At 39.0% G+C, this 21,564-nt stretch overlaps 1 protein-coding gene across 1 annotated transcript in view; it reads right to left on the bottom strand.

Moving 5' to 3' along the window:
* Positions 1-19,730, bottom strand: part of galnt10 (UDP-N-acetyl-alpha-D-galactosamine:polypeptide N-acetylgalactosaminyltransferase 10 (GalNAc-T10)) — a 70,777-nt gene extending 51,047 nt beyond the window's left edge. The window contains exon 1 of the mRNA XM_075487305.1: positions 19,425-19,730. Within this exon, the coding sequence (XP_075343420.1) occupies positions 19,425-19,583 (159 nt within the window). The 5' untranslated portion in view covers positions 19,584-19,730. The remainder of the gene's footprint in view (positions 1-19,424) is intronic.
* Positions 19,731-21,564: the final 1,834 nt, after the last annotated feature.

The following is a 21,564-nucleotide window of genomic DNA, read 5'->3' as shown; positions in this document are numbered from 1 at the left end:
CTACAAATCGCACAATGTCATTACTTTTTAACAAACACTGAAATAAACTGCAGACGTAGTGTGTGAAAAAGTCAGTCCACCCCATGACTCAATAGCTCATAGAGCCAACATAGCACCAATAACTTATTCTGCTCTGTTAATATTTAAGGCGGAGCACAAACTGATGGGACAATGAGGAGGTGACAACACAAGTAACATAGGATGTGTCGCCTCCACCCAACATTCTCCTATGAACTGACAGCAAAGACGCGACTCAAAAGTGACACACCTAAATAAATAATGCACATTCCGCTGAAAGAAAGAAAGAAATAAAGCAGAGAGCTGAAAAGACGAGGATGTAACTCCTGTCAGCACAAGCATGAGCCCTCATTAAATTTAATATAGCCTTTTAGTTGTCAGTCACTGTTTGTATATATATTCATAAAAGACAGACTGAGAGTGTCAGATCACAAATGTACATGCATGTTTACATAAGACATGGAGTCACGTACTTGTCAACTAATTTCCCTAAAAAGACATGTCAGGGAGAAACTGTCTGGTTATATACAGTGAGGAACCTTGGAGTTATTTTTGACCAGAATTTATCATTTGACGCTCATATAAAACAGGTTTCTAGGACTGCCTTATTTCACCTTCGTAATATTGTTAAAATCAGGAACATCTTGTCTCAGAGTGATGCAGAAAAACTAGTCCATGCATTTTTCACTTAAAGATTGGACTACTGTAATTCTTTATTATTGGGCTGTCCCACATATTCTCTGAAAAGCCTTCAGCTGATCCAAAATGCTGCAGCCAGAGTTCTGATGAGAACTAACAGGAGAGATCATATTTCTCCAGTTTTAGCTTCTCTTCATTGGCTCCCTGTTAGATTCAGAATAGAATTTAAGATTCTTCTCCTCACATATAAAGCTCTTAATGACCGAGCTCCATCATATCTTAAAGATCTCATTGTAAGATATTTTCCTAACAGAGCACTTCGCTCTCAGGCTGCAGGTTTACTTGTGGTTCTTCCTGTTAAAAAGGGAGTCGTTCCTCTACATAGTCACCTCATACAGGAGATTGGACCAAAGAGAAGTTTCAGTGCAATCTGTTGGTTTCATTAGCTAGGATTTATTTATTTATTTATTTAAATTTCTCCCTGAAGCGCTCAGGTCCAAAGATAACGACTTGAGTTTTGTCTGAATTTAGCAGCAGACAGTTCTGAGTCATCCAGGTCTTTATGTCTTTAAGACATGCTTGTAGTCTGACCAACCTATTGGGTTCATCTGGTTTTATAGATAAGTACAGCTGAGTATCATCAGCATAGCAATGGAACTTTATGCCATGCTGTCTAATAATGTTACCTAATGGAAGCATGTATAAAGCGAAAAAGGGTTTTTAAACCCCCCCCTCTTAGACTTTTAATTATATGTCTTTTATATTTTATGTCCTTTTTACTTGCAGCAACACTAATTGCCCTATGGGGACACAAATAAAACTGAATCTGAATCTGAATAGAGGGAGAGAACTGTTAGCCACACTGGAAAAAATCTAAATCTTACCAAGTATAATTGTCTCATTGAGTATCTCATTACACTTAATATGAGACACAACTGCCTAACAAGCACCATTTCAGCCAGATATAGGGACTTGTTTTAATACAATTCATCTTGAATATCTTGTTAAGTGAAAAAGTCTTGAAAACATCTTGTTTTGACTCATATTTCACATGAAACAAGCTTTTTTTTTTATTTAAAAGAGGTTTTTAAGCTAATTTCAAGATCACTTTTAACTCAAAAGTCCCAAATATCACATTTTATATCAAGGAATCTTGACAAGCCGATTTTCACTAGTTCCATTGGCAGATTTTTTTGCTTATTTCAAGCAAAAACGTCTTGTATTTGTTTTATGTTTTTTACTTATTTTTGGAGGGGCATTTTTTCCAGTGCATGTTAAGCTAGAGAACCCGACACACGCTAAAATGTGAAAATAAAGATTAAAGATCTGTGGGAGTGAGTGGTAGAACAGAACAAGTATGCATTTGAGTTAGCTATGCAAAATATAGGGAGAAATAAAGTGATTATTAGTAATCCAAGAGGAGTAAGAAAATCTGCAGTACACAAACAAGGTAACAGGAAGTGATGCAATACGTCCTACCGCAAAGCAAAGCGTGCCCGTGTTCATCTCAAGGTAATCATTGAAGTGCCTTGAGATGACATTTATTGGGATTTGGTGCTACATAAATAAACTCAACTGAATTGAACATATTTACAAACTGATCAAATGATTGATTGATTTTTATTTATTTGTTTATTTTGCCATTTAGTCATTTATTATGATTTAGTTTGTAGTAGTATTATTATTGTTGTTTCATTGTTGTTAATTCAATCATTGTAAATATTTAAAAAAATGTTAGCTACTTCACGAATTTAAATTTTCCCCATTGGTGGATAAATAAAGTATTTTTCTATTCTATTTCTAAACTAACAAATAAATACAAATGTCCTTGCTTGTTCTTACTTGTAAACAGCGTTACACCAAAGAAGGTGCATATAATTCTGATGTACAATTCCACATGCAGATGAAAACACGATTTCCATTCATTTCAGCCTTCAGTTGACCTAAATACAAAACAGCCTCACGCAAGAGAATCAACATCTCTTGGATAATATGAGGAAAATGGAATAGGACAACCAGTGCTGAGTCATGAAGACATGTGCAGCACTGAATGTGAACACCAACTGACTTAGGACATCATGGTGGCAGTGAAATAGCAGTTATTGGTCCACCTATCGAGGTGGATTTGCAGATTATGGCACGTCTTTCTAAAACGCTGGCTGCCTAACCTCATTTCCATGCTGCTGCGGTCCTCGACTAATCTTGCCAACAGCAGATTATGTTTGCTGTTTGGTCAGAGAGTGGGAGTGATTCTGTGGCTTTGGGTTTAGACCCTCAGCAGCTGCTGTTGGACGTTACACAATAACAGCACTGACAGGGGCAACAGACCCTCATTAAAGCTGCTGTTTCTTTTAAACTCCATCCATCCATCCATCATCTTCCGCTTCTTCGGGGATCGGGTCGCAGGGGCAGCAGCTTCAGCAGAGAAACCCAGACGTCCTTTTAAACTCTCTCAGTTAAATATCTCACAGGTCTTGCATGTTTAATGACTCACTGGCCAGCATCAATTTTGCAAAAGAAGGGGAAATAAAATAAAATTTGTGTGCTCTTGCACACACTTGTTATATGATTATAAAGGTTGATTCATTAAGATAAAGCATAGATGGGGCTGTAGACGAAGACGGGACAATGATACGCTAAAAGAGTACCAGTCAAACCGTTAGGGGTGGGACGATATGCTTTGGTCACGATTCTAAGGTGCAGATTCGATTTGTATCACGGTTCAAAGGTGCAGATAATTGCGATTCTATATAATCGGTAATTTCAATTTTCTTCCTCCTTAAAAAAACAAACAAGTTGAATTGTACACTTCTAGAATGATGTGCATTGTTTATGGGAACAACATTCAGTCTGTGTCAGTCCAACAGCCCACATTTATTTCAACGGAGACAAAAAGAGGTCCTTAATGTCCACGCAGCACAAATGTGGGCTAGTTTTAACATAATGTAATGAATTGATGAAGTTTTTCCTCCAAACGAGAGCCAACGTTGTTTTTTTTTTCTTCCTGTTTTTTCAGTTCAGAGGCAGATCCACCTCAACCCAGAGAGACACAATTATCTGTCTTTTGCGTTTAACCTCACCATCTGCTACTACACCTCCCCCTCTTTGTCTCCTCAAACACTTTACAGGCAAGTCAGTAAGCCACTGCTATCCTATCCCATCACACAGAAACATACATTCAAGTTACCTGCGCTTTCTAAACAGTACACGCCAGTACTACACAGCCTGAGGTTACAGAGTCAATGAGTTAACACTGAGGTTTCACCGCCAGCCAACAGGTTAGGTAGCAAGAATCCCTGTGATGAAGAAGGCAACAACTGAGGCAATCCTACACAGTTATGATTTGTTTTCAGAAAAAAAGGCCTTAAAGGGACACTGTGTAATATATTAAGTCATTTATTAGCTCAAATCAACATGTTCATTCATAAATTAGTCCTCATTGGTGTAAAATTATCTCTGTCAAAAATCTCACTTATCCTCCTGAGTGAAGAATAACTTGTCTGTATCTACATAGAGCGGGCAAGCTCTATGGAGGCTGCCATGTCCTTCCGGTCTATGAAAAACGTCGAAGTGCCGAGAGGGACATAAAGCACTTCGAATCGCGTTTTCCCCAACGCCAGGCCTGCCGAATGGCTTATTACTGGCGCTAACGGTAAATAGATTTTATCTGGTAAATGATCCCACTAATAATGCATTGATCGTTACCAAACTTCTGCCGTAGTACACATAGGCTCTTAACTCACAAAACGAGGAATTAGAGAGTTTGTAAGTTTACCGGGAGTTTATTTAAAAGAACACTTTCCAGATAGCAACTACACACTGCTGCTAACGCTACCGCTGCTAACGCTACTGCTGCTAACACAACCGCTGCTAACGCTACCGCTGCGTCGACGTCACTCCCGGTAACTCCCGGAATATGACTAATTGCATTGTTTGCACACCAAAGGAGATGTTATGTTATCTGACATGTTATCTGCCATCTGTATTTATAGTGTTATTGTATGTGTGTTATGTAATCCTTTGTACTGTGTGTCTTGATGTCTTTTTGTTTGTATGGACCTTGAGTCTGAAGCTAAAGCTTCTTGAATCTTGACACATACCGCCTGCCGTAGTTCAAGAAGTTGCAACGCACATTTGAAAACGCGAGGTGCTAGAGAGCAAATTAATTCGACTTTGCAAAATAAAATTGCACCACTAGATAGGGGAAGACATTACAAAGTGTCCCTTTAAGTGTGGTGATGAAGTGGAAGTGCAGAGAAAATCTGTAATAAAGAATAAATAGTAAAAATGTTTTAAATAAATCACAAAAACCTTTGATACCACCTGAAGGATAGCAACTGGCATGAGTACATTACTAGTGTTGCTTAATATTTCTCTTCAGAAAAAGAGTTGGAAACTGCACTGGAAAAAATGCCCCTCCAAAAATAAGTAAAAAAACAACAAATAAAAGACGTTTTTTGCTTGAAATGAGCAAAAAAATCTGCCAATGGAACTACTGAAAATCGGCTTGTCAAGATTTCTTGAAATAAGATGTGATATTTGGGACTTTTGAGTTAAAAGTGATCTTGAAATTAGCTTAAAAACCTCTTCAAATGAAAAAAAAAAGCTTGTTTCATGTGAAATCTGACTTAAAACAAGATGTTTTCAAGACTTTTTCACTTAACAAGATATTCCAGATGTACTGTATTAAAACAAGTCCCTATATCTGGCTGAAATGGTGCTTGTTAGGCAGTTGTGTCTTATATTAAGTGTAATGAGATACTCAATGAGACAAATATACTTGGTAAGTCTTAGATTTTTTCCAGTGTGAAAAGCCAGTTGGGAATTTTTACTGTGAATCTCTTCAAATTCTCGGCCCACTCCCTCTATGTAACAGCTCCACAGTTATTTGCAGATGAACTTAAAGATCTCTGGTTAGAGAATGAAACCCAGGAAGCAATGATACACAGTCTTTAGTCCTAATCCACAGTTTTGCTGCAACGAGCGATACCAAGCAGATGAGTGGACAGAGGTCATGACAGATGGCTGTCTCTCTGCCTTGTGCAGGATGCAAAATTCTTGACACCATACAAAATAAATACAGAAAATACATAAATATAAAATGCCTATACGAGTCTCACCCCTTGCAGGATGTTTGTTTGCAGAAAAAGCCCTTGCCATACCTAAACCAGTCTATACTGTATCAAATGTTTTAGGAGGATTTCTGAGACTTTTTGATTGTGGTATTGTGTAGTAGTACCACAATAGGTAGTATGGCATTTATCTTAATTCATTTCATCACAACGCAAATATATTTTAAGAAATGAAAAATAAATATTGGGTAAAATAATGAGAAAAAGCTAGAACAAATCATCACATCCCGTAATGAAGAATCTTAAAAATAACAAGGCTCTTTAACAGTGACTGCTGAGTTTTTCTCAAATTGATTGATTTTTTTTTAATTTATTTGTTTATTATTATTATTATTATTAGTTAGTAGTAGTATTTTTTACTATAATTGGTATTATTATTGTTGTTGTTAATACAATCATTGTAAATATTTAAAAAAATGTTGAGCTACTTGACTAATTTGAATTTCCCCCATTGGAGGATGAATAAAGTATTTTTCTTTTCTATTCTATGAGCATCACAGAGGGAGCTATTGCTAGAACTAAGACAATGTGAACGACAGAGCATACATCACACACATCCACCAAACATTATACAACAGTGATTACCCAATGTCGTTTAGGATGAAGTGTGTTGATGAACAGTGTGATGAATGTTTAATAGGCTTCAGTGGTAACTTGAAGCTGTGATCTCAGCTCTTTTACAAACCCTTCAAAGAAAACTGTCATTCGCTGCTTATTGTCATTACTAAAGTAGAAGAAGTGAAATATCAAATGCTGAGCCACAATGCTTCCAGCTCAAAGAGCAACTTCTTCCATTCTTTGAGCTAATGTGGATGTACCTTGGTCCTTGAATCTAATGAAAAAGAGCTTTCTGCCCTTCAGGCCATTGTATGATCAATTTACAGTGATGCCCTGATGTAGCATCATTGAGTTTTGTGATTATTTCCTATTGCAAAACAATTCTGCAATATTACACGTCAGTTTTTCAGACCGCCAGAAGGGATGCATTTCTCCAAAGTATCTTCACCAAATTCACCAATGACTGTGTCCAACTTTGTGTCCAACAAAACAGAACACACTTTATTAGCATTTTAAAGATTATTTCTTAAATCATAATACTAATAAGCAATTACAAAAATTAATTAAAAGGGACATTATTTTTTAAATCAAAGCTTAAGACCTTTTTAGACTGGCGTTCGAACTCTCATTAGGGCCACTGTGCATCCATTCTATCTGCTCTTTTTTAACACATTGACTCCCAAGTCACGTAAAACTACGTTTTTACTGCCCATGCGTTGGCTCCCAAATGGTAAAAATACGTTTTTACGTTTTTTTTATGGAGTCTGAATCTATACATTCTTAGAATCCCTCCACCTACTTGGTGGTTTTATGAACATGTAAACTCCTTTGACACAAGGACATGACGCAAATCCTCTGACCCGGATATGTAAGTATCTAAAGTGCGACAGGCTGAAAGAGCGCACGTTTCACAAAAGCCCCGATATCTCAGTTTGTTGTTGATTTTAGCTAAGGATAGCTCGCTAATGGCGGCACCTAGAGACACGCAGTTTTGACCCACAAAGAGTTTAAAGTCTCAGCTTTCAAACGAGCCATAACATGTTTCAGTGGCCCTATCACATAATATGCTGTGACTGTACAAAAAACGTCAAAAAATGGTATAGAACGCTGGGATTCTACGACATAATTCCGTAAACATCGCCGGTATTCAATGTGTTAATTATCTTAATTTTATACAAATTTTATTCAATTCATTTTATTGCACTTGTGGAAGGCTTTTAATGCCCTGCAGCACTTTTAGCACTTTTACCATTTCTGAATCGTGTTTTATGTTTTGTTTTATGTATTGTTGTTTTTATCCTGTTGTAAAGCACTTTGAGTACCAGTTGGCTATTGTAAAGGGCTTTATAAATAAAGTTTGATTGATTGATTGACATTATAAGAATATTTTTTCTGTGCTTGATAAGATATATTTGGGTTTCTGATGTGACTCAACTCAACCTTACATAACTCTGTTACTTTGTTTGGAACCATCTCCAACTGAAAATATTCCATTCAGAAAGCCATTAAGATTTACAGCCTAATGTCATTTCAGACACACTAGATCAAAAGCGAAATTGTCCAGGTTCCATTCAATACAATTGCAATTAGACATGGTCAAACTCTGTTGAATTATAATCAAATTATGTCCAATTCAGCCCAGTTTATTCAACTTGTATTCATAAAATGCAAATTCATTAAAAGTTGCAAGGTTTAAGAACACATGGATCAAATCTTAACTTTGATTCAATCCCATGACATGAGAATGTTTTCATACAGTAATAATATTATATATTATAATATTTTTTTTAATATTCTTATTATTATTATTATAATATAATATAATATAATATAATATATAATATATAATACAAGCTGAGGTATTTAGTGATGTCCAAATTGCATGGTGGAGCAACACTATACCACTGATCTCAAAAGGACAACCCCCTGCAAAATAAAGTGGTTGAATGGATTCAAGTGGGTCACTTTGCCCCCTTAACTTTCTGCTATCAAGAGAGGTCCTGTGGTAATTTGACCAAAGCAATGCCAGATTGAGACCTTGTGAAATTGTGCCAGCTTGTAAAAAAGGTCAGAATATGTCTCCTTTGAATTATCAACACACTCAAATATAAAAATAAATGAATAGGAGAAGCTGCTTTGGGGATTGGTTAGTTAATCAAAGTCTTCACAATCCATCTATTATTTTTGTCAAATCAAGCTGTACTATGAAATCTTCCAGCGAGGAAACATAGATAGATAGATAGATAGATAGATAGATAGATAGATAGATAGATAGATAGATAGATAGATAGATAGATAGATAGATAGATAGATAGATAGATAGATAGATAGATAGATAGATAGATAGATCGATCATCCCAATTTGGGAAATTATTGTGTTGCTGCAGCGTACATTTAACAAGCAAATAGAAAAAGAATAAAAAATAGAATAAAAATAGAGAATTACACATTAACTATATACAAATCTACAGTATGAAGAGTAGGGTAAATAATAATAGTAATAATAATAATGAACATCAGTAAACTAAATAAAGATGGATTCGTACATTTAACAATAAAGGTAAAAATAAATTTAACTGAGCAGACTGAACCAATAAGAAATATAGGGTATATGGATGAAATATAGGGTATATGGATAATTAACATTATATTGTACTGTTATCATATGACATATCATATGACAATAGTTTTCCACCATCATCTGCTTCATGTTTTTTGAACTAGCAACAAGAAAGGTGTTCAACTACCCTTCCCTTGCCCTATCTATTGGTTTTCCCTTAATAAGCAGAACTTAAAGCCTCATGTTGCTACTGGGTTTGGCTTCATTCGGCGTGGTGGGAGGCAGGGTTTCACAGACAGATGTGGCTTACATAATGATTAGAAAATCTGTAATCTCAGTGGCCCTAATCCTGCAAGCGTCCCTGCAGATGCCTCGTTTTGCTGCACCAAGCTCTGCTTTGTTGTGCCAAGTAAGAGAGCCCGAGGCATGCCACTGGTTCCCACCACTGGTGAGGATGAGTAAATCAATGTGTCCAGCAGGGAGAGCTTTCATAGCTCCACAGGAAAGCAATTACCAATATGTATCAGAAAGGGGACAATCAGCCCATCAGATCATAGCTTTGGGTTCAACAGACAACAGTCCATTATAAGGGCATGATGTGAAACAAAGAAGGGAGAGGCACCGCTTTGTAAACGGTTATTGTCACTGGGTCATAATACAATAACAAGCCATACATCTACTAATTTGTTTTAGCCTGCCGCACACATCAGAGTAGGGTACAAAGACTCAATATTAGACGCAATATTAGTTTAAAGGAGCCATGGCATGAAATTTTCACTTTTTAAGGTAGTTTAACATTAATATGAGTTCCCCTAGCCTGCCTGCGGCCCCCCAGTGGCTAAAAATGACGATAGACCTAAACCATGCACTGGAAAGTATTCTCCGCCTTTGGTAATGTGACCATGCAGATGGCCTGATCGGGAAAGCCGCCTCATATGACGTCGAGGTTGTTTCCCCCCAGAGCCCATATATGGCTATGCCCAAACTGCCTTTCCCCGCCCACAGCTCTTTGGCCAGCTCATTGCTCATTGCCGAACGTCTGAAAATGAACCCTGGATCAGTACCAACTCTCTTTGGCCCAACTACAGACCTCGGACAAGTAAGTAATTTAACGCTCTATAAATGTGTTCCTTTCCTGTATGTGCAGTATAGCTACATAGCTTGTTACCACAAGAAAGTGTCTGTATCGTTAGCTATGCAGCTAATAGCATCAATTGGGCTGTGGGAGGTGTTTGCCTGCCCATGAGATGGTTAGCTCGCTCATTTTAGACCAAAACCCCCGACTTCAAGCTTCCTGAAGAACAATGAATCCGCAAATTCAGTGCGTTTCATCAGGATAATGATTCATTCATGGTTCCAGAGTCAAAACGGTCAGTCTGTCTGTGTCGTTAGCTCTGCAGCTAATAGCTCAGTCACTGTCGCTAATGTAACGGTAAATAGCATGAGGTATGCGAGTGGACACCTCATTTACTGTAACGCCAGTGTTGTGTACTTATTTGAAGTTGCCCAATGATTTTTAACCTGGCCAAATTTGAAGTCTGTAGCATTAAATCTGTAAGACTAGTTTGATCATATGCAAGGCGTGGAATCGGTCAAAAATGGACGCATTTTCAATCCAAAATGGCCGCCTTCCTGAGAATGTGGGACCATGGCGGCATGAGACTTTTTTGTGCGTCTGGGCATGATGAATGAGTGTACCGAATTTTGTTGTTTTAGTGAAACTAACCCCAATGCAGGGACACTTAACATTGTGTTTACTCTCCTTGTCTTATGGGTCAAAAATGAGCCGCCCTACCAAAGCCCCAAAATAAAGCAACTTAATTAAATTTTAAATCCAAAACCTATTTTGTATGATGAAACCACCTGTTATTTATCTATTCAACTCAACTCAATACATTTTTTATCATGTATTTTTTGTTCTTGTTTGACTTTTCCTAAAGGGTCCCTTTAGGAAAAGTCATAAAATTTCAAGTTGGAAAAAGATAGTTTAAGGTATTTTTTCTACAGCTAAACATGGTAGTGGCTCACTTTAGACCCGCAAGACAACAGGAAGGTTAAAATAAAATTAAAAGTGGCCCGTATAACCTGCATGGCTGTAATTAAAAGCCTGACTCCTCTGTATCCTCAGGTTGTCTGCTGCACCTGTCCCTCATTTGGCTGCTTGCACTGATCTGGGGCAAAAAAAAAATCCTCGACAGGCATACAGAGCAGCTTCTGCACGCGCTCAGTTTGTGCTGCAGCCAAAATGGAGGAAATGCTCTGAACAAACACCTCTTTTACCCACTCGATCTGTCTTTTTCTCATGAGATGTTTAATGACCTCCCTTCCTCAAAACAGCTCTGAGTGATAACTCAACTCAAACTTTATTTATAGAGCACATTTTAAAAAAACAACCGAGGTTGACCAAAAGGATAAAAGCTGCATTAAAAGGTAAAAGTGACTCAGATAATGCTACCGTTCCAAGCACATAAAATCTATAGATACTAAAACACAGTGCAATAAAAAAGAATAAAAATAAGTTCAAATAAAATACATTAAAATAAATAATATAAAGATAAACAAAATCACAAAAAGTCAGACCTCACATCGCTTGGCGCTATTTTTGCCTCCCTTGATATCAATGCGTCAAATGTAAACTGTGCAGACCGAGCAGTCCCCTGCTTTCCTTGTCTTGCCTTCCCTTCCCTTCCTTTGCTTTTCTTTTGTTTACCTGCTCTGCAGACCGAGCAGCAAACACCGTAACAGGCGCGGCAGGCGGCAGCGGGCAGTGATACGAAGGGAGAGAAAATAGGGCCAAGAGATTGTGAGGTCTGGCTTTTTCCTGGAGAACCATTTTGTGATGCAAATGTATTACTCACAATCTCTTGGCCCTATTTTCTCTCCCTTCGTATCACTGCCTGCTGCCGCCTGCCGACAGCCGCGCCTGTTACAGTGTTTGCTGCTCAGAAGCAGGGGAGTGCTCGGTCTGCACAGCAGGCAGCAACAAAAGAAAAGCAAAGGAAACAAAATGAAACTAAACGAAAGGAAGAGAAGGAAAGACAAGACAAGGAAAGAAACCAAAAGGAAAGGAGAGACAAGGAAAGCAAAGGAAACAAAAGGAAACAAAACAAAAGGAAACAAAACAAAGGGAAGGAAAGACAAGGAAAGGAAAGGAAACAAAAGACTAGGAAAAGAAGGGAAAGGAAACGGAAAGGACTGACTTTTTCCTGGAGAACCATTTTGTGATGCAAATGTATTACTCTGTTGAACGCATATTGTTCTGAGAAGCAAAACGCTTTATTTTTTAAACCCCAGCCAACTAGCCGGACTACCTTCATCAACACCAAAACGAGGCTGGAACTCTGCTCACAGGACGCAGCAGGGGGTAAGAAGATGTTCATAAATGATGCTGCTGATATGGGATGTTACACAGCTTCATGTCAAAAGAGGCGAACTGTCCCTTTAAAGAGGCGAACTATCCCTTTAAACTGTTAATGTATGTCTTCCTCACACAAATCGGAAAGCATTAAAATAAAAAAATAAAAAGGGAAAGGTTACACAGGCTGCATAATTCTGTAGGCGTGAGTCTGTCTAGCACCAGCAGGGCTGTGAAGCAATCTCAGCAAAAACAACAGACCCTCAGGGAGTGCTATGGGAGAACTTAATGGGAATGGTTTCCCAATGATAACAGGGATGACAGCGATGAATCTCTCACAGGGTGTGTGGCTAAGCACATCAGCTTTACCCACACAGCATGTCTGCTGCTTCCCCAACAAAGCTTTGGATCAATGCAAACATCAAAGTGATCTGTGGTAAGACCGCTTTCATTACAAGCAGCAGCATGGGGAGCAGTGGCTCGCACAACTCCCTCAAGAAGGTCTCCTCTGTCTTCTACAGCCAAGATGTCCGCTTCTGGGCAGCAAAGTGTCATTTAACATGTCATGTGATCAAGGTGTTGAAGGCTGGTTTTCAGCATTTCAAACTCCCTGAATGACTGCCAGCATCCCCTGAACCAAATGCAAAGCAAACTTTAGCAAATGCGTATCAGACTTCTTTGGTGGTCTAGAGCAGAGATACTCATTGAGCGGCTCCTCAAGCTCTAACTGGCGGCTCGCACTCTCATAGTAGCTTATAACAATAAGGTAACAATAACAATACATTTTTTCAAATAACATACAGCGAATACTGCACAGTATTAAGTATTTTATTAAGTATTATTTAAGGCTTAATGGGGTTTTCTAAAGGGGTAACTGTTAAACCTGGCAACGCAGCCCGCTTAAACCGCAGAGCGCGCTAGCTCCTTTAGCCAGCGCGAGATGCAGGCACAATGGATCGGTTTTTAATTAAAAAAGGGAAAAAACCAGCACAAACACCATGCTCATCCTGAATGTCTCACTATGATTACAACAACAAACTACAAATACAACATGAAGAAAGTCGAGCACATGCACGCCAGCTTCCACTCATCCCAGCATTAAAGGAGAACTGCGGTATTTTCAACATTAAGCCTCTTTTCTGAGTCGTCTGCAGTGTTTTAGAACCCCCCTCACCGCTGTTTTGATGTTTACTGCTGTCTCCGGTATTTGCCCAATTTTGATTCTTCTCAACCTGCTTCAGAACGGCAAGTCATGTGCATGTCCAAAAAGGTCCGTAAAAGCACCATAAACGTCCGTTTTCAAAATCATCAACTCACCGGAGTGGTTACTGGTGTGCACTGGTAATCCATATCAAATTTCGTGGCGAAAAGTTGCTTCTGTCGTGTTTTATTTGGCAGCTCGTTCATGCTCGCACTATTTTCTTAGCGGTGGCGGAGTAATATCAACGAACATCCAGTACAAAATGTCAAATAAAACACGACAGAAGCAACTTTTCGCAACCAAATTTGATCTGGATTACCAGTGCACACCAGTAACCACTCCGGTGAGCTGATGATTTTGAAAACGCACGTTTATGGTGCTTTTACGGACCTTTTTGGACATGCACATGACCTGCCGTTCTGAAGCAGGTTGAGAAGAATCAAAATTAGGCAAATACCGGAGACAGCAGTAAACATCAAAAAAGCGGTGAGGGGGGTTCTAAAACACTGCAGACGACTCAGAAAAGAGGCTTAATGTGGAAAATACCGCAGTTATCCTTTAAGGTAAATGTGGTCTGAATGGAAAATGTATTGGCTGTGTTGTTTCTTTTTCTGTGGGATGTTTTATATGTAGAAATGCATATCTGCAAAAGGGGACTTTAGTATGTTGTGGTAAAAGTGGCTCTAACCTTGATTTTGCTGCCAATGTGGCTCTTGTGAAATAAATAGTGAGTATCAGTGCTGTAGCTCATGCACATAATTTTAAGTAAAACCTAGAAGGTTAAATTTCTAACATTTCGAAAATTATCCTCCATTTCTTAAACCTCGTTATTCCATATTTAACTTGGAATATCAAAATATTTACCAGCCAGTTGTACTGCATAAAATATTACTACAACTTGAGTGATTCTAAATGTCTTTTGTTTTTGGTTGTTCGATTAGGAATTTAAGTAACTTGTTTTAACTCTGGCTGTTGTTCAGATTCATAATGTAGGACAAACTGTTATAAACAATGGAAAAACATTCACACTCTTTTATTAATTCTATGATTTCCCTTTGGAGATATATATATATATAAAAAAATAATTTAATTTTTTTTTTAATTTATTTTAATTAAAAAAATTTAAAAAATACCATGTATGTATTATTTTTTTTTAAATATATATATATATATATATATATATATATATATACATATATATATATACATGGTATTTTTTTTAATTTACATTTCATTTGTAATGATTTCTCAAATTTTTCATATGAAGTCCTTGAAAAACTAAAATGTAATAAAAGATATGTAAGAAATAGGGATGCACAGATATATTGGCTCAATATCGGTATCGACTGATACTCAGCTTGTTGACTGTGGTCTATCAGCAAAAAAGATAACATAAACCAATGGCAGTAAACCATTTTTATCTGGTGTTGCATTGACTTTAACCCAAAACTGACTTTACTTTTAATGTTTGGCCAATCAAGTAATTAAATGCCTTTGCGCAGGTAACAGGATTTTGCAACTGTTTTTTTCACACTAATTATTCTCATATGTGAAAAGTTATAGTAAAAGTTGATTAACACATTTGTACGAAAGAGTATGTGCTTCGTCAGAGATATTTTCATGAGGGACTGAAATGCTGACTGTTCAGTTATCTTTATAATGCATATTTCATTGTTTCACTGATAACAAAAGAAGAAAAAAAATGTTTAAAACAATTAATATCAGCTATTGACCAAGGTACATTTTTTTCAACATCGATATTGCCCCACAATTTCACAATCGGTGTAACTTGAGTATGAAAGAATCAACAAAAATGTTGACAAAATACTTGAAAAACCTCAGACAATATTAAGTGTTTAAATTAACCTCCTGGGTGGGGAAAGTAGGGAATCCAATATATTTACTAATTAAACCATAAACTATTACGAAACATAATTGTTTACAGGGCTTTTATTCCCGATGTATTTTCCTTGAAAAGAAACATGCTACAAGCACTTAATTTAAAGTCCCACTCCAGCAGTTATGAAACACCCTTCTGTTTTCAAACTAGCCGTTTTCTTGTATTTCATTTAATGAGTTCCCAGCAGCTCATGCAGAAAGCTCCACCCAGTAAGATGTCAGGAGTGGTTCATTCAATCTTTTACATCGAGCAACTGGCCTGTGTGACTTCACCTTTCTGAGACTGCAGGTAGTGCTCAGCAGATTCAAAGCAGAAATCCTCTTAGCCACAGAATGTGTGCCTGATTTTCCTTGTGATTTTTTTTGTAACACATAAAAAGCATCTTACAGACATGTTAACAACAAATTAACATTCTCATACCACTCACTCAAGTCGATCAATTTGCTGAATTTAAAGGGGGAGTGCGGTATTTTCAACATTAAGCCTCTTTTCTGAGTCGTCTGCAATGTTTTAGAACCCCCCTCACCGCTTTTTTGATGTTTACTGCTGTCTCCGGTATTTGCCTAATTTTGATTCTTCTCAACCTGCTTCAGAACGGCAAGTCATGTGCATGTCCAAAAAGATCCGTAAAAGCACCATAAACGTCCGTTTTTAAAATCATCAACTCACCGGAGTGGTTACTGGTGTGCACTGGTAATCCATATCAAATTTTGTGGCGAAAAGTTGCTTCTGTCGTGTTTTATTTGACATTTTGTACTGGATGTTCGTTGATATTACTCCGCCACCGCTAAGAAAATAGTGCGAGCATGAACGAGCTGCCAAATAAAACACGACAGAAGCAACTTTTCGCAACCAAATGTGATATGGATTACCAGTGCACACCAGTAACCACTCCGGTGAGTTGATGATTTTGAAAACGGACGTTTATGGTGCTTTTACGGACCTTTTTGGACATGCACATGACTTGCCATTCTGAAGCAGGTTGAGAAGAATCAAAATTAGGCAAATACCGGAGACAGCAGTAAACATCAAAAAAGCGGTGAGGGGGGTTCTAAAACACTGCAGACGACTCAGAAAAGAGGCTTAATGTTGAAAATACCGGAGTTCTTTAAGAAAACACCACACCCACCCAAAACTTACAATTATGCACATACACAACCAATGAATGCTTCCATTCAGCACATTGTGCCTCATTGTGAGAATGCTTTAAGGCATTCTTACTATTAAGTTCCTGTTTCTCTTTATTGTTATTATTCCGCCAGTTTTCGGCACCTAACTACTCCTGCATACGTTCAGCTCTTTCTACAGTTTTGGTATGAAAACGTTCAGCTCTTTCGGCAGATTCCTACTATCATTTTTGGTGTTTTTAACTTTTACACTTTTTCAGATATTCAACTTTTATTCAAATTTTCCCGTCATTCAAATGAATAGAAACTGCTTTCAGCTCTTCCAAATCATCTCCCTCTTTCCAACCTAACTACTTCTGCATGCTTTCAGCTGGAGACACCATTCAAACTTTAAATCTTGAAATGTCGAATTTATTCTCGACAGGCAAAATATTATTATTTTTTCTTATGCCTGGCCGTAATACTCTTCCGTAGAAAGCCTGCTAATGAGGTGTCCCTTATTTATTTTTCAGATGCCCCTTTCACACTGCGACCTGCTACCTTAGCGGGTCCAAATTGCACCTTCGAGCAATGTGAACGCTTGGCGTGTTGGTGACCCGTGTCGCCTGAAGCCGAGTTCAGGGGGCGTGGCCTAGTGGCAGAGCGTCACACGAAACACATAAAATGCTGGGCGTGTACAATGACGTAGGCACAAGCCATGCGTCGGCGGTAGGGTTAAATACAGAGTGGCTTCCTCCCCAGATGGCGTGGCACATGTCAAAATATGGCCAGTCCAATCGCCTTCTGCCACTCCTGCTGTTGTGGTCATTAAAGGGATACAAGGTAGTTTAGCGGCAGTATAGCGATCTCTATTGGTCAAACTGAAATTCTACACTGTCGTAAAAATGCCCACCTGTACACATCCACTAACTAACCATCGTGGCGAATGCTGCCGTTGTGTTATTTAGTCAGTGCAGTTAGGTCATCTGATTCACAAGTGTAGACTGCCCACGTAAGATACTATAATCAGAGATTTTCTGAAGAGAGAACTCAAGATAATATGCTATAATCCTGTTGCTGGAGGAAGTGGCCGGGGACAGGGACGTCTGGGTTTCTCTGCTCAGGCTGCTGTCCCCGCGACCCGATCCCCGGACAAGCGGAAGATGATGGATGTATGGATGGACTGTTGCTGATCTTGAATGGGATTCTTCCCTCATCATGGTGTATTCGTGGAGTGATTCCTTTGTATTAGCAGACACTTACAAAAGTTACATCTTAGACAGATGCGGGCAGGCACTACCAACACACGCCGCAATAAACGCAGACTAGCTCTACACTATTCCGATTACAATCACAAATTAATCAATTTTCATTTGTACATAACAATTCTTGTTCGGATCAAAACGCTATTCTTATTCTAATCAGGTCAGTCCGTGTATTTCTGAAGCTAGGCTACGTCTCGAACTCAGGAGGAATTAGAGCACCATCATCACCTGACTCTTCACGATCTAAAACGCAGATCACTATGGTAGATGAACAAGATCACGCTTGGAGAAATTTCACAAAGATGGGAAGTGCCAACATCGAACGTTTCATATTCAGTCTGTGAAAGGCAGAATATGAAACGCTTGGTGTTGGCTCTTCAACGCAAGCGAACACATAGCTACAACTACAGCTAGCATACAGGACCTAGCTAAGTGCCGTAAACACAAACGACTCTTCTCACGCATCACGACACTTCAGAAGCGGGTCGCTCCTGCCGAAGTTACATATGGGATTTTCAGCATACAGACCCCTGTTGGGAGCGAGACCGGCTTCATTCGCTTACCATTGACTTGTTTAACCTTTGGTAAACTCCTGAAGGCTATAATTTTAGGTGAAAATGCTACCTAGTGCCCCTTTAACAGCATGGAACTTTTTCCTCATGGCTTTTCATTTGTTGGTCACCTGCGTCTTGCTGCGTGGGAAACCGCGCTCTCCCATCTTTCTCGCCAGCCCTTCCAGCAGAGGTCCATCTTTCACCGTCCCGAAATGTGGCGGTAAATAACGTCCTCTGCTCGGAGGCTGAGGAGCTCGCGGACCTCCTTGTCTCCCCAGTTGGCCATATTAAAAAATGTCTGGAAGTTGATGTAAAACAGAGTGAAACTTGTCCTCACCTGTCGCTGTTGTTCTGAATCAGCTGTCCATTCTGTCTTTTAAACTCCTCACGTCACGTCACGCCCACGTCCGACCCGCGTCGATTGTGTTCACACCAAACTCGGCAAAAAGACTAGGGTCCGACGCGGGTCGAAAGGCGAGTCGAGTTGACGCGGCAGCCCGGGTCGGCAGTGTGAAAGGAACAGCGGACACGCTAAATTCGCGGATTAAACGCGGGTTATTCCTCAGTGTGAAAGGGGCTAGAGGGTTGGCAACCCTACTTGTAACGTGAATGTAGCAGCTCCTGATTCTTCAGACATTGTAACAACTTCCTGGATTCGGTGTTATTGTAACTTTTGTGATGCCTAGCTCCGGGTTAGCTCTAAAACACTACTCAAAGCAAAGCTAATACGGCTCCAAAATGTATAAATGTACTAGTTCGCCTCAATTTAGTGAGAAATAATGTGCCTCTGTGAGCACTGGGGGCTGGGCCCCCCTAAAGACCAGATCCTAAAATCGCCCATGCTTCAGACATTGTAACAACTTCCTGGATTCGGTGTTATTGTAACTTTTGTGATGCCTAGCTCCGGGTTAGCTCCTGTTCCTCCTTGCAGACACAGTCTCCGTGTCATACACCCAGTATAGAAATGTAGCATGTGTAAATGTGGCATAAACACGGAAGTAGCACAGGCATTACGTTTTCATAAAGCACCAGCATTTCAAGTATTTCTGACTGACATTACAAGAGGCTACATTGTAGCTTCTATGATTGACATTACCGGAGGCTACACTGTAGCTTCCACCCTGAGCTGCCCTTACCTGTAGGGGGGGAAAGCCGCCCGGAGCGTCCTCTGTGTCGGCAGAGTTGTCGAACACTCGGTCTCTGTACAAAGACCACAGCCCGACATTAGGCAGAAACAGCAGAGCAGCTATGAGCAGCCCTGCAAACTGCAGCAGCCTCTTCTCCTTCCGTCTCATTTCTTCTTTAGAAAAAGCGTCTGAAGCGGCGGTGATATCAGTCCCGAAAGCCTGCCTTCCCCCGGCGGACACAACTTTCACTTCGGCTGTGGAGACAGACAGACACCGCGGCTGTGATTGTTGGTGGCTGCGGAGTCCGCCGCTAGGGGGAATAAACCAGTCCAGCCAGCACGGGGGTAGGTGGAGAGATCCAGACAATTAAAAAAAAAAAATGTATATTAAATTTGAATTCAAAGTTTGAAAAAAGAATAAAATTGAAAATGTATTTTTCCACTGCGTAATCACAACCATTAAAGCGATGCAAACTAGGTGACCACCATGGTGCATTTAAATGTACCTGGGAAAAAAGGCATTTTTTAGGATGGCTACCATAGTCATTATTAAAATCACCTACTTTCAGTTGTTTGTATCATTTAATTAGATAGTGTCTCATCATTTCTGACTTAGTATCTCATAATTCTGACTTAGTATCTCATAATTTCGATTTAGTATCTCATAATACAATGTCACTTTATTTTTTTTATTGTCACTTTGATTACATTGTCATTTTAATATAATCGACGCCTTAGTTTATTCATTTGCTAAATATTTTATTTTATTCTATTTCATTTTTTATTTATTTTATTTTTATTTTTCATTATTTATTTTTTGTCTGTGTTTTATTTTCTTTATGATTCCATTTTCTTGTTCTTCTTTTAATGGACCGCTCTTCTCCCTTCTAATTGCCCTTCGGGGATAAATAAAGTTTTTTCTGATTCTGATAGTTATGAGATAGTATCTCATAATTTCGATTTATCTCATAATTTCGACTTAGTATCTCATAATTTCGACTTAGTGTCTCATAATTTTGACTTAGTGTCTCATAATTTCGATTTAGTATCTCATAATTCTGACTTAGTGTCTCATAATTTCGATTAAGTATCTCATAATTTTGACTTAAATTCAATATAAACACAAGAAACTTGTGCTAAAGAAAATTCAAAAATAAATAAATAAAGGACCAGACTCAGTGAATAATTCCCTACACTCTCTATAATATAGATCAGTGAGCAGTGCTGACCAACATGTCATTGGGGTCATCAGGTGGGAACCTCCTTTCATCAGTGTTTCGTCTAGTTGGGCCCACGACACCTCCAGGAGGCTAGAGAGTAACCCCCCTAATGCCAGCCATCACTGCTCCTCACACCACAACAACCATCTTTTACAGCCACAAGCTACCTCAGCCTCTCACCAACTGCACACCAGTCACAGCGGGGTGGGGATGCAAACCCTGGTTCGGGTAGGGGGTAATGAAAGTATAGAGGGTGCCAGAGGTGGAGGCAGGACAAGACACACCAGCAGACACTAATGATGGCAAAACGAGGCTTCATGAACCAATGAGGCTTTCCAGCCCAAAGGTTCACCAAAAGGTTCATTTCCCGAAGCCTCATTGAAACGGTTTCTCTAGTGACACCTGCTGTGCAAAAGGAATATATGACAGACTAAATTAACCCTGAGTTAGAGCATCCTGCAATATAAAATAAACAATTGTTGTCACTGTGTCTCAATGAAAATAAATGTGTGAAAACTGCATATATGGAAGTATTATTGAGTGCTATGGTGTTGATCACTCAAATGAAATATATCAATGATGTACACTGACTACAGTGCTTAGGAACTGGGAGTATGAAAGTGCTTATGGGACCGGGAGTCAGGAATAAACTGCAACCGAGCAGTATGGGCAACAAGACAAATATAAGTTATTAGTTTTTATTTAAAAAAATGTGTGTAAATAACGTTGCGGTTTAATATGCCCAGAAGAAAAAAAGAGCGACAACAACTACCGATAACTATGTTCTTCTCTCGAAAAAACACACCTGCACCGCGGGCTTTAGAAGAAAAAAAACGCTGAGTCAGGATGCAGCAGCTCAGTCAGAAGAGCAGTGAAATACACCTGAGTCACTATTTGTCCCACTGTACTTTGTATTTTTTTTCATAATCA

Source organism: Odontesthes bonariensis, chromosome 16, assembly GCF_027942865.1.
Source record: "Odontesthes bonariensis isolate fOdoBon6 chromosome 16, fOdoBon6.hap1, whole genome shotgun sequence".
In the NCBI taxonomy this organism is placed as follows: domain Eukaryota; kingdom Metazoa; phylum Chordata; class Actinopteri; order Atheriniformes; family Atherinopsidae; genus Odontesthes; species Odontesthes bonariensis.
Note: the sequence above shows the minus strand (reverse complement) of the source record. Positions and strands in the feature narration are given on the sequence as shown.